The following is a 14,915-nucleotide window of genomic DNA, read 5'->3' on the forward strand; positions in this document are numbered from 1 at the left end:
TGATATTCCTTCTGGATTTTTAGAATTTGGGGCACAGTTGGAATTCAAGTTTCCTTCTGGATATTGTGGTATTTTTGTCAGGGCAAATAACTATTTCCTTTTTTGGAATAAAAAATTTGAATGCTATATTTGATTTCAACTTATTCCATAAAATAGTATAATAATCAAATACTTTTTAAACTCAATGTGCAATTTTAGGGTAATATTTGTTCTGTTTTCGCAAATGTCATCAATAGCTATATGCTTTCTTATTTATAAATCATCATAAGTTTAACTTATCAAAAATGCTTGTTATTTCTAAGAGTGGAAGGATACAATTTCTAAATGAAAGGAAATTCTCTTTCAGTTGGATTGACTAGACACTTGAACAACATGGAAATTAAGCCTAGGGTTCTATGGGTCTACCAAAAAATTTTTTATCATGTCATACATCTTCATTTCATGCTTTGTTGAACATATATAAACATTTAGGAGGCTTGCTCTTATAGCTGCTTAGTTCTATAACTTTGTATTCCATTCTATATTTAACAAGTGTTCTAGGAAGTGATTGAGGAAAGAGAGTTGAGGTGATACTGAATTGAAGGGAACTAAATGATATCCATTCTAATTGATGAATACAATTTTGTTGAATTAAGGATGAAGGGAATATATGTCCTGGGAGGTAAACTGGAATCCCTCTTGGTCTATTCTGGCTACAGCATACGTCATGGAGTGCTAGGTCTGTACCCAGGATACTGCTGGGGAAACATATGACTTCATGCCAAAAGGACTTGGTGCTTTGGTATAATGCAAGAAACCCTATCTCAGAGAAAGTCATGGACTCTTATTCAAATTGGAAAAGCTTAATTATTCTGAATAACTGAACTGCATGGAATTTTCCTATTAATAGCTATAAGAATATTAGAAAAGGAGACCAGTGTGTTAGAGTATACTAGTACACAGTAGACATTTAGAGTTTAAAGTTTCAGAAGTTAAGATCCTCCAATTACCACTTTCCGTTCAATGCCTTGCTCCAAAACCTTATTCTCTGCCTCCATCTGATCTAGAATAGTTTTGTGCAGTAACGGTCCATTTGCTCCTCTTACCACAGCCACCAATTCTCCACCCTAGAATAGATGGTAAAATTATCAGTTGAAAAATTGAATCACTGGGGGATTATTTTCATTATATATTTTCAGTAGCCAATTTTAACTGGTAATGCAGATGACTTTGAATACGACAATGTGTTAAAATAGGAAACAACCCTGGGATAAATCATGAAATTTAAGAGATTTTTTCTTTGGTGCTTCCTTTATCTTCAGTGCCCTCAAATGCCACTCAGCCCCATGGGAACCAATCAGCTTCGCGTTGCTCTGAGTTCTATACACGAAGGCACTCTCATCCATACTTACTTCATGCTTTAAAATTACTCTTCCCCCTCAATAATGATTTAGATCAGTGTACATTTTACAATTTGTAAAGAGCTATGAATTATTTATTTTATCTTTTAAATCAGCCCCATGAAAAAGGCTATCTCATAGTGTTTTTCCATTGTGTGTGTAGAAGTTTATCAACCATTTGACCAAGCCTTCATTTTTAATCATTTATTTTGGTGTTATACAGCTAGAGCATAAAAGTGTGACTCTTCTCCAAAGTATGTGCAAAATGAATTATGTCTTTTTTTTAATCTGAACATTTCTAATTACATACAAATCTGATTCTAGCTTAAAAAAAAAAAGTACTCACTGCATAAAAAAGAAAGGTAGGTTCACACTTTCCTCGGTATTTTTCCAAAATATCAAGACGATCTGCTTCTGCCTAAATTTAAAAAAGCAAAATGCAGTGTCTCAGATACACTTTATAGTTCAAGTATAGAACAGCCAAAATCAGCCAACAATTAGAAAGCTACACTAAATTATTATACATCCTACTATTGATAATAAAATGACCAAATTTTCACTTTTTTGAAGTTTCAAACCAGTTAATATTTCAAATGTTAAATACAATGGCATTCACTTAATCCTCATTCTATTTGACCTCTAGCTTTTGAAAATGCTAACTATTTTTTGCACAAGTCAAATAAATGCAGTTATAATTCGAAGGGAAACAGTTAACTAGGAAAAGATTTTTGCAGTAACATCTGGTAAAGATTTAATATTCAAGATATATAGAAAATTGATTCAAATATGCCAGAATAAGACCCATTTTCCAATATACAAATGGCCAAAATATATGAACAGGCTGTTCTCAAAAAAAAAAAAAAAGAAGAAGAAATGTAAGCTTTCAGGCACCATATGAAGAAATTCCAACTTACTACTAAGAGAAATACAAATTAAAGCAACCTTGAGATTCCACTTTCTAGTCATCAAATTCCCAAAGATGACAAAGAAAGAAAAAAAGGAGGGGCTGCAGGAGACAGACACACTAATACACTGTTAGTGGAGCTATGAATTGTTCTACTCATTCTGGAGAACAATTTGGAACTTTATCCAAGTACTTACTAAATTGCTTATCTCTTTTGATTTAGTGATAACACTTCTTAGTTATAGCCCCATAGAAGAACAGAAAGAAGTAAAAGACCCATAAATAAGCAGAAATACCAATAGCAGCAATATTTGCTGTATCAAATCATAGCATACAAACATAACAGAGGGAACCCTGGGAAGACTGGTATGAACTGAGGTAGAGGGACTTCAGGATAATTAGGAAAATACTTTCTAAAACTACATCATAAAGAAAAACAACTTTGAAAGGCTTCAGAACTCTGATCATTGCCTTTGTATTTGAAAGTCTTTGTCTTGATTGCTTGCAGAATTTGTTTCTGGGTTAAATTGTTTGTCTTAAAGTTTGCAGCCTTTGCTTTTTTTTCCCTTGAGGTGATCTGTGAATTCTTTTAACTAGAATTTCATTTTCTTTGTTTAGGAGTTTTAAGCAGCTCTTTTCTAGTCTTTTCTTCATAATGATGTTAGGGGTATTCATCTTCTTGTGTTCTTCTAGGAGACCTATGATGCTTGGATTGTCTCTCTACATGTTGCCTTCAAGATCAATATTTTGCTTACATAAAGAGTATATTTTCTTTTAATGTTATCATTTTTTGCATCTTTTGGTTATAAGGAAATGAGCGGGAGGGGCTGCTACAAAGGCAGAAGCAGGAAGATTCTAGAATTCTAGGGAAGCAAGATGACTGTCTTCTCCTAACAGACAGTGAGGTTGGAGGTTGAGTTTTTGTCTAGTCTCCTAGGGTGGACCTAGTGAACTAGCTATTCTCTCTCCTGTGGCTTTCCTGTTGATCCATCATACCAATCATACCATACCTGAACCCTTGTAGCCTGTGGACTTACTGAGATATTTCTGCAGAGCTGCTTGTGACACTTGAAGCCATCTGTCAATGAGGCTATTCTTTCAGCCCTGTTCCTGCTTACCTTCCAACCTTAGTATCTCTATCAGTATCTAAGGGGGGGATTAGGGTTAGTGAAGTGCAGTTTATTTTAGGAACTGGAACTTTTAGGTAGAGAGCTAACTGAGAGTGCAGACACCATGGTCTCTCTGAAGCTACCAGCTTGTTTTGGAGGGAGGTTTATTTATGTTCTTTAGTTTAGATATCCTAAACCCCTTTTCACCTTCCCCTTAGTTATTAAACCCAAACTGTCCTGTTATTATATAGTGTTTGTGTTTATTAGCTCAGGGTCTGGCTCTGCCTGCTCTGGGCTGGTACACCCTTCCCAACCAGATTACCCATAATACCACCCTTGAACCTACAATCATCCCAAATAGTTATACAAGTGTCAAAGTAGTTATATCATATTCTAGATTGTCCTTCATGCCTATGTATTTACATTCCCAGTCTATGTTTTCTCTTGTTTATTTGGTGAAGCTTGCCACTGCAGATTTTAGTCTTTTTCTATTCTGTTTATTATTTTTGCTGTGCAGGGCATAAATTCTGCTCTCACAATTCTCGTTTCTCTTTTAAACCACACAGGAAGAGTATGTTGTACTTCTACATTCGTCTCAAATTCTAGAGGACCCTCTGGAGGGTCCTCTTTCTCACGAAGTGTTGGATCACTTTTCTTTGTTCTGCAATAAGTATTCATTGATGACTGAACTAATTTACTAGAGTCATTTTTCCTTTATTAATGTTTTTCCTATTGGTTTATCAACTCATGTTCAAGACCTTTGAATTTCCTTCTTGCTGAAATCTTTGTAAATTCCAATCTTTCATCCCACCCGTTATTTTCCCTTTCACTCACTTTCTGATTCTCTTCCTTCTGATTGTGATTTTCTTGGGGGGTCTGTATCCCCAGACATCTCAATTTCTTTCCTTACTGGGCAATTTACAGTTCACCAGCCTAGGTTTCTACTCTGACTGAATTTTAGATGATCAGGAGTGGCCCCAACTAGAAGCTCCTGTCAGCCTTTTGCTTCTGAAGGGCTGCAGCCAAGCTTATTCTTGAGGTCCAAGTAAGCTCCCACAGACTAGAGCGGGAGTCTCCACAATACCAGAAAAAGGAAGCAGGGGCTGGCATGTAGTGGTGGGTTTTATTATAAGTCCATGTTGTGTCCTTGGGCCTGCTAGTGCAATGCTGGTAGTGTGATAGGTAGGAAAAGAGTGGTAAATGAGCTCAAAGTCATTAAGAGTCATTACATAGGTTTGGGATTTTCCCCCCTCTTCTTTTGGATTCTAGATTGTCCTAAACCATGGAGACCTAAAGTTGCTTTATTTTTGTTCCATCATTTCAGTTTTAGAGAATTTTGAGAGATTGTGGGATCAAGAGAAAATGAAATGTCTACTCCATCTTGTTCCTTATATGATGACTCAAATCCAGGTTTTAAAACTTTAATCAATGCAGTGCATATTTACAATCTTTCTCTTTTATAAAACTATATTATTTATTATAGGAGAGGATATCTCTGGTGGTAGGAGAAGGGGGATTATGGGGTTGTGAACATTTATAATGGCAAGTGATGAAAGATGAAAGAGAAAGAGAGGAAGGGAGAGAAGAAGGTAGGAAGAAAGGAAGGAATGTAGATTAATAAAATCAGAATAAACTATAAGAGAGGAGAAAGAAAGTTAGACTATTGGAACTTACATGTCAAATTTATTATATACTTTAAAAAATTAGTTATTATTGATTATCTTCTATTTTCTATAGTTATCCCCAGCTTCATTTCTCCTTCTTTTAGAGAACCATTCCATATGCCAAATAGTAATTTTTAAAGACAAAATAAGAGGAAAATAAATCAATACAACTAATGAATACATTGAAGAAGGCTGAAAATGTGTATATTGTGTAATACCTGTAGGCTTTTCATATCATCAAAAGGGTGGGTTGAGTTTGTCCTCATATCTCTTCATTCAAGTCATTCTTGCATGTGTCCTTGATCAGAACCTATTTCCAGGCTGTTGATGTTTGCACTAAGATGATCATTTAGAGTCTACATCCCCAATCATGTCCCCTCGACCCACGTCATTAAGCAGTTGTTTTTCTTTGGTCTTTTTCCTCTCACAGTTTTTCCTCTGAAAGTGGATAGTGTTTTTTCTCCTAGATCCCTCCAGGTTGTTCAGGGACATTACACCGCCACTAATGGAGGAGTCCATTACATTCAATTGTACCACAGTATATCAGTCTCTGTGCATATTGTTCTCCTGGTTCTGCTCCTCTCGCTCTGCATCACTTTCTGGAGGTTGTTCCAGTCTCCATGGAATTCCTCCACTTTATTATTCATTTGAGCACAATAGTATTCCATCACCAACATATACCACAATTTGTTCAGCCATTCCCCAATAGAAGGGCATCCCCTCATTTTCCAAATTTTGCCACCACAAAGAGCGCAGCTATGAATATTCTTATATATCATTCAAGTCATTCTTAATCTTTTCCATTTTGTTACATTCATTTAAAAAAATTATAGGTAGCTATTTCCATAAAGATTATTGTAGTTATTGTGGAGTGTATTTTTATTTTGGCTCTGCTAACTTCATTCTTCCTCAGCTCATGTAGATAATTTCATGATTCTCTGGATTCATCACTTACAGCATAATTTTTTACAGCACAGTAATATTCCATTATATTCAAGTACCACTATTTATTTAACCATTCCCTAATGAATGGACATTTACTTTGTTTCCAATACTTCATTATCATAAAAAGAATTGCTATAAAGTATATTTCTGCAGAAAGCTAATGCACCTAGGATAAGAAGGGAAGTGATCTAATAAAAAAATCTTTTTATCATTCTTTTCTTATTTGATATCCAAGACATATTAAAATGGTCAATATAATAAATAGGACTGAGTATGTTATAAACAATTATTTGCACATAAGATATTTTGGAAAAAAGAACATCAAAGATGTTAGGGACCAGAAGAAAATAGGTGAAATAATCATGTGGTAACACTGAGGAGCACCAGATGGCTATTCCAACAGCAGCACTGATATGAAGTTTTTTAAAAATCAGATGAATTTCTCCAGCACCTTGAGAAAACTCAATGGAGGGTTGACAGAAAGACAAGAAGAGAAGGTGGGTTGGTTTGTAATCAACACTGGTGGAGTAAGTATCCATACTGAGATTAGATATGCATTAAAGGAAATTTTCTTGTACTAATTCACTCATCAATAAACCATATGAATAACCAAAGCCTGACATCTTATCATATAGTATTTCTCCTGTCTTTCACTACCAAATACCTAGAAATTCTTACCTAGGCTATTATAAAAGCCTATTAATTGCTTTCCCTGGCTATAGTCACTCCCTGCATTAATCTATTTTCCACACAATAGCCAAAACAATCTTTCCAAGTCCTAGGTATACCCATATCCCTCTCCTGCACAAACACCCATTGCCTCCAGAATAAAATGAATCCCTAGTTGGCCATTTAAGACCCTCCACAATCTGGCTCCAACCTACCTCTTCAGCATTATTTTATATTCTCTTGTTTTGTGTACTCGTCATTTCAACCAAAATAAATCAGTAGCTATTCCCCCCAAAGAATATTCCAGCTCTCATCTCCATACATTTGTACAAGTCATCCTACTTACCTGGAGTGTACTCTTTTGTCATCTCACATTTCCAGCATCCCTATCTTCCTTCAAGTCTTTTCTCAGTGCCATCTTGTCTATGAGGTCCTTTCTGATCCTCACCTCCTTGATTGCTATCTTTCTCTCAAATTATCTTATCCAATACACTTATTCTATGGGGCAGCTAGATGGTGTAATGGATAAAGCCCCAAGCGTAGCATCAGGAAGATCTAGGTTCAAATTCAGACTTAGACACTTACTAGCTGTGTGACCCTGCGCAAGTTACTTAACCCTTATTTGCCTCAATTGCCATGTCAGTAAAATGGGGTCATACTGGAAAAAGAAATGGCAAACAACTCCAGTTTCTTTGTCAAGAAAACCCCATGGACAAGGTTGACTGGGTCACATAAAGTTGGACACAACTGAACAACAATAAATATTTGTTCTATTCTCCTAGTAGAATGAAAACTTTCATTTTTGTCTTTGTGTCTCTCTCACCTAGCACAGTGCCTCACATGTAGTAGGTCCTTAATGAAATTTAAAATTAAAAGAGCCTCTCTTTTAATTCTCCCAAAAGTTCAAAGTTGAGTTCACTGACTAAGATACCTCTAGGCATTAGAGAAATAGTGTTTGGACAATGAAGATCTAGCTTAAAGAATATCTATACATGCTCTGAAGTGGAAATCTGGGGCCCAACCCTTTCTTGACCAGTCAATTCCTTTTGCCCCTTACAGTTAATAATGTCATCTTGGAGAATAAAATTAAGAATCCAAGTGAATATCTTTATTTAATGAAATACTACTCCAAATTTTAAGCTACTCTAGCCGACAGTGTGGTGTGACTCTTTGCGAGCACTTAAAGAACTTATGTTCACTTGGAAGAGACACTCTAAATGGATATTCATCTCTATAATTGAGAAAATGCCCCTAAATCTAGATAAGTGAAAATATCACAATAATTTTGGAGAGCATCTAGATGTGGGCTTTAATTTGTATAGGAAATTCTAAGTAAGGAAATTTTTCTACCAATAGAGTCAATATCAATTTGAAAATGAAATTTTAAAACTGTTTTATGGGCAAATGTTTCCTTCTTATACTTTATCCCTCATTATTCTGTCTTTTTCTCATGTTGAACATTTCCTGAAATAAAATCTTACCGTGGCAAAATGAAGACCATTTCCAACTTCAAGTTTTATTTTCCTGAAGAGATTGACCACAGGTTTGCAGGGTCCACACCAGCTTTGGTAGACATCAACCACTATGTAGTAAAATGTGTCCAAAATGTCACAAGCAGAAAACAATATGAAATGTCAAGCAGCAATATATGGATACTATATCCTTGTCTCTATAATATAAAATTCTAAAATGAGGATATCTTCTATGTTTTATTTAACTTATTAAAGAGTATTTAGTGATTAACTATACCATATATTTGTGTGAATGTATATACACAGGTAGATGTGTATAATTGAATTTCATGTGAATGAGAATGAAAATAGATTTCTTTCATTATAAATTTTAAAGTTCTAACTTTGAATATAAATTATTTTTATGAAAAATATTTATCACATAGACGTAGCTATTATTGGCAAAACAATGATCTAAGACTATTGTAACCACCAAATGTGGTTGCCAAGACTATAAATGTTAAAAACTGTAAATGCCAAACTCTGTAAAGGTTTTGGCCAAACTGTAAAGGATAGTTTTTAGTGTCTTGACTTAAAATAAAAAATAAGTGGTCACCATGGGAAATTCCCAAATATGAAAAATACCCAAGTCAGCTGGGATTTATGGCGATTTTAATTAATATAAATGAAGGAATTAAGGGGAGAGAGAGAGAGAGAGAGAGAGAGAGAGAGAGAGAGAGAGAGAATAGCTAAGCAGTAGAAAAGGGCGTAAGGACGAAGGCCAAAATGGCCTAGGCCTGAGCCTAAGGGAGAGCAAGTCAGTCTTTATCACTCACCACAAGATCATCTCCAAGCAAGCTCCAGTCCTCACTTTAACTCTGAACTCCAACTACTCCGAACTCCAACTTAACTAAAACTCCAACTACCCTCAATTTCGAACTCCCCTTCCTTTTAAAGAAATTTTCTCTTGTGTCACCTCCCCTAAATTTTCACTTCTACCAATCACAGTAGGTGCTTTTTCCCAGGACTGCCCATTCTTAGTTCACATCTTTCTTTTGTTCTCACCTTCTCTGGTTAGATAAAATCTACTGAGTCCTTCATACTCTTTTGTTAAGCTTGCCTTTTGTAAGTTGCTTGATCTTTTAGTGATTAATTTAACCTTTATAGGTATTTAGCATCTTTTTGTGTTGATATAAAAATAGACCTAGCTTAAGGTTCTAGCTTTACTATGAGTTAGGGACTTTCCATTGTTCAATCAGGAGTTTGCAACTTTATCTTCCCCTAAGGCACTGTCTGAGTAGGGTGCAGTAATTTTAAAAGTTCTCAATACATTCCTGATCAAGTACCTCCATTGTTACAATAGGGAAAAAACTTAACCAAATCTTCTAAGGTACATTCTGAGCAGTTTTTAAGATTCACATTATTCAGAAGGATTTATGACAAAGAATACTTTCTACCTCCAGAAAATGAACCGTTGGGGTCAGAATGTAGATGAAAACATACAATTTTTCAATTGTTTATTTGGGTTTACATTTGGGGGTTTTGGTTCTATAAGATTACTTATTTATAAAAATGAACAATATGGAAATATGTTTTGCATGATAATGCATGAATAATCTAGACTGAACTGACTGCCAACACTGGGAAGGGGAAGTGAAGGAAGGAGGGTGATAAGTTTGATCATATTACTTAGTAAAATTTGTGTGAAAATTTGTTATTACATGTGATTGGTTATAAATTTAAAAAAATAAATATTTATCACAAACTCGACAACCTTAAAAAGCTACAAACCTCCAAATACTTAAGGTAGCTATGTGTCTAGACCATAGGACTTAGAATTAGGAAGATTTCAATTCAAATGCTGCTCTCTACCCTTACTAACTGTATAGCCCTGGGCAAAGCACTTTACTTCTCTAGACTTATTTCCTCATCTTTAAAATGAAAATAAAACTAGAACCTACCTAACAGCATTATTATGAGAATCAAATGAGTTAATATATGCAAATTTTCCAAACCTTCGAGAATTGTGTAAATGATACCTATTATTATTACATAAATGCAAAGATTTTGAATGAAATAAACTCCTTTTTTAGTTTGTTCATTAAAAATATTTAAGTTAACTTCAACAAGTTTAAGATTTTACTTTTATCTTCATCAAATTTTATCTTATTACATTTTTGCCTATGGCCTACTATGTCTTCCTTTTTGGATCTTTCTAGATTCTGGCTCTATTATCTAATGTATTAGCAATCTATTTTAACCTTAACTTCTGCCAGCAGCAGTTATATATATATATATATATATATATATATATATATATATATATATATATATGGTATTATACAAGCTACATATGTGTCTATAGATGCAAATATGAAAATGTCTTCTGTCAAAACTGTATCTTACAATAATCCTGCCAAAAAGGAAATAAGGTTAGGCTGGCATAACCTTTCCTTGATCAAACCAAAATGGCTCTGTGATCACTGCTTCCTTTTCTATATGTTCATCATGATGTTACTTTGGAACTAAAAGTCCCACCAATCATTAATAAAGATAAAATTAAGTATGATTTATATAAAAGTAAATAATATTATACCACAATCCTCTGAAAATTCGTGATCCATATGATAACTTTTTTATTTTTAAAGACTAGGTCTAGTTATTTTATCCAGGCTGGAAGTGCAAAAACTTCTCACAGACCTGATCCCATTTTGATTGGCACAGGAGCTTTGACCTGCTTCATTTTCTGTCCTGGTCCAGTTTGCTCCTCTTTAGACCACCTGGTTCCAGCTTTCCACCTTCAGGAGGACTCACAACATTAGTGTTAAACTTAATGCAAATGCCACTAGACTTAGTCCCCTGCATTTTGGAACTTTCATAAGCTTAAGAAATCTGGAGGGGGGAGGAAAGGAGGGAGACAACATGAATCCTATAACTTTGGAAACTTATTTGGAAATTTGTTATTAAAACAAAATAAAGTTAAAAAAAGAAATCTGATAGCTTGGAAGCAGCTAGATGGTTCAATAGATGGAGAGCCCGACCTAGAGATATGAGGTCCTGGGTTAAAACTGGCCTCAGAGACTCCCTAGCTGTGTGACCCTGGGCAAGTCATCTAACCCCCATTGCCTAGTCCTTACTGCTCTTCAACTTTGGAACCAATATAGAGTATTAATTCTGAGACAAAATGTAAGCGTTTCAAAAAATGAAATCTGATAGCTTCACACTGTTAAGTAGCAATGATTATAGCTCTGCACTAACACACATGGGGATCTCTCTTTATTAAACATAATATTTGAATAACTAGACAACTCAGTTCTTAATTTTCCAGAGTAAAGACTTCTGAATTTTAGGAAAGCCCCATAGCAATCAAAATAGTAGACTAATTGAAGTAAAGAGAATTAAGGGTCGTAAAAAAAAGTCAAACCAATAATTAGAGTGAATTGATGGCTGGGCTGACTAAAAGAACTGATTAATGCCTTGCCAGTCATATATCAAATAAATTACCTATTCTTGTATTTTGTGGTTTGAGATAATGTGAAATGATGCATTGTATACTTTGGCCCAACAAGTAATGCTTCAAATGTAAGTGCCATATTTTTAGGTGAAATATTAAACTTTTAAAGATAATATATTAGAAAAATTAAACTTGGGACCTTACCTGTTAGTCCTTTGGAACTGAGCATTTCCTCCCAAAGTTCCTGGTTATTGATGTTGACCTGAATCCAAATAAGAAATGGTGGCTATTTTAATGCAGCTAATTAGAAAGGAAAAAAAAACTTTCTGACAATGTTTTGTGTGTAATAGTTTAATATTAAAATGATAAAGAATGAGACAATTGCATTTTAAATAAAGAGCAACAGCTAATAAAGAGAGCAAAACCGTGATCATCTATCAACAAAAGAATGTGTCATGTTAATGAAATGGGATAATATAGAAATTATATTCTTAGCACATGGCCATTATCTGCAAGAATGTATAGAAAAATAACTTACATAATCATTATTACATTTTCTGAAACAAAGTCTCAGTAGGTAAAACAAAAAGTCACTGAACTGTAGAAGTAACTGCTTGCCTTCTATTAAAGTAACAGCCATCATAATAATAAGATCATCTTAGATATGTTAACATGACTTTATCTTTGAAAGTATAATTGCATTGTTAAAATACAAGAGACTTCAATAATTTTTTTTTTAATTTTGTAAGTTTGGGCATCAAAAGGTTCTGAAATCACTAGCATTTCTTTATAACAAGTATAAATATATATGTATGTTTGTATGTTTATTAATAAATATTTTGGTCCCCCCAAATATCCTAGATTATTCTTGGTGTATAGCAATGAGTCTATTATTGATGGCAATGACTTTATTTTTTAAAGTAACAACATATATACATAATCACATGAATTTATTGAGGTAGACAATATGATAAAAGTGAAAAGAAAACTGATTTAAGAAACAAGAAATGCAGGGGGCAGCTAGGCAGCTCAGTGGATTGAGAGACAAGCCTAGAGACAGAAGGTCTTGGATTGAAATCTGGCCTCAGATACTTCCTAGCTGTGTGTCCCTGGGCAAGTCACTTAACCCCCACTGCTTAGCCCTTACTGCTCTTCTGCCTTAAACCAAAGCTTATTGTCAATTCTAAAATGAATGGTAAGGGTTAAACAAAAAGAAGCAAGGGATCCAAAGTGAACCCCTACTTCTGGTGATTCCTAACAATATTAGCTTAAGTAGTCTCTGGACTTAAGTTTTCTTGTAAATAAATGGAAAGGGTTTTGACATAGATCTCCAAGGTACACTTAAACACTCTGATGGATCTGTGATCTCCCCGATTGGAGCACTCCCTTCGACAGTGCAAATTGTTGCACAGTCATGCCTTTTCATCCTGAATGCCTTTTGTCCATAGGTTTTTCAATAAATCTTCTACAGGGAGACTACCCAACCTACTGGAGTAACTATTAACATTTCATATATAACAATGGACCCTGTGGCTGTCCAGCAAGTATCCTTTGCTATTGTTATAAGATCAGTCCATTTCTTTTTCCTTGAATATATATCTCTGAACTGACATTCTTTTAGGCCATGGGCTACATATATGACTCCCAAGGACATCCCAAACCATAGTAAAATATAATTGGAAATATTTAACAACAAAAAAAAAATGCAAAGAAACTCCATAGATGACATTACATTTTAAAACTAAATCAATCTGACAATTCCTAGCTGTGTGACCCTGGGCAAATCATTTTACTTCCCATTACCTTGTCCTTACCACTCTTCTGCCTTGAAATCAATACACAGTATTGTTTCTAGGTAGAAGGTAATGGTTAAAAAAAAAAACTGGTTAATAAAAACTAAGTCGATATGTGACCTGCAAGGATCCATATCTAGCTAGCTATGTATATATGTATGTATATACGTATGTATGTATATTAGAGGCCTCATTTCTAATTTTTAAAATACTTTTATTTATTTTTTGCCAATTACATGTAATAACAAATTTCCATGCAAGTTTCTCTAAGTGATATGATTGAACCTATCTGCCTTCCTCCTTTTCCTTCCCCCTCCCAGTACTGGCAGGAAATTGGATGTAACGGTCCAATTGCTTTTTAAGTTTGAAACCATTGTTCCAAGTCCTTTCTCTTACAAAATTCATCACTGGTACAATTTCATATTCATTGTGCACCTATCCAGTGCCCTTTAGATGACTCACAATTTTTTTTCTTTGAATACATAGCCATATATCATCACCAAAAAGATAACAATGTTAGAAAGATAAAGTTCTCTTTTCTTTAAGAAGAATCTTGGTGTCATTAAAAGTACTGTGCAATTTCCCAATAGCCATCTAGTGCTCTCCTCTCTAGCTCATTTCTAAGCCCAAATTATTCTTTAATTGCAGTATCTAAGATCTAATTACATTCAAAGAGCAGTGTTTTAGGATTTTCCACTTAATGACATATTATTGTCTAGACAAGAGGTGTTTGTTATCCATTTCGTTTTTCCTATGTGCATAGTTAGGCTGAATTATTTTGAATGATTATGGCTCTGTAATAATCTTAGCCTTGATGAAATTCAATTTTAAGAAATGTCATCTGAAAATTATATTGGAGGACTTTACCAATTTTGGGTAATCCATTTCCATTTCCAATCCTTTTCCAGAACCACTGGGTTCTGTGCCAGACATTCTCCATAGAAGTGGCAAACTCCTTCAGAGACCATAGGTCTCTCTGTTTTATGCCTTATATTGATCATCAGAGTCACTGAATAAAGTTATTCTTTTTGGAATCTTGGTTTATTGTTGACATGTACATAGAAGACTGTGTTGGAGGAGAGTCTTCAAGGCAGTAATTTCCTCTTCTGAATCAAATACTTTTTCAGTTAACATATAATGAGCACAGTAGGACCTTGTATTCTCTGTACCTTTCCGCCACTTGCATGCCTGTAATTATGTAGTCTGATATAGAATATTATTTGTGAATCCTTCTGTTCTTGTCTCATACCTTCATCAACTATATCTTTAATGTATGTGAATAGTATTTTTATTTTGTATCCTCCTCCATACAGATCTTTGCAAACCATCATCCCTCTGTTGGTTTCAAATATGTCAACATTGTTTCTAGCTTTTCCCCAGCTTAACTGTTATCCTAGTACTAGTGGAATCTGCTGGGCATTTCCTGGCATTCAATATCTGCACCCAAATCTTCTTCTTTTTTTTTTTTTAAACTGGCTCTCAATCCACTGAGCCACCCAGCTGCCCCCCCCCCCCCCCCCCCCCCCCCCCCCCCCGACTAAAATCTT

General features: G+C 34.7%; 1 protein-coding gene across 1 annotated transcript in view; it reads right to left on the reverse strand.

Annotated features, from left to right (window-relative positions):
* The window catches only part of NME9 (NME/NM23 family member 9), a 34,602-nt gene that overhangs the window by 13,470 nt on the left and 6,217 nt on the right, over window positions 1-14,915 (reverse strand). Inside the window, exons 2-5 of the mRNA XM_007493931.3 lie at window positions 11,780-11,837; window positions 8,152-8,252; window positions 1,726-1,797; window positions 990-1,106 (exon numbers count right to left, since the gene is read on the reverse strand). Of these exons, the coding sequence (XP_007493993.1) occupies window positions 990-1,106; window positions 1,726-1,797; window positions 8,152-8,252; window positions 11,780-11,837 (348 nt within the window). The remainder of the gene's footprint in view (window positions 1-989; window positions 1,107-1,725; window positions 1,798-8,151; window positions 8,253-11,779; window positions 11,838-14,915) is intronic.

This window comes from Monodelphis domestica, chromosome 4, assembly GCF_027887165.1.
Source record: "Monodelphis domestica isolate mMonDom1 chromosome 4, mMonDom1.pri, whole genome shotgun sequence".
Classification (NCBI taxonomy): domain Eukaryota; kingdom Metazoa; phylum Chordata; class Mammalia; order Didelphimorphia; family Didelphidae; genus Monodelphis; species Monodelphis domestica.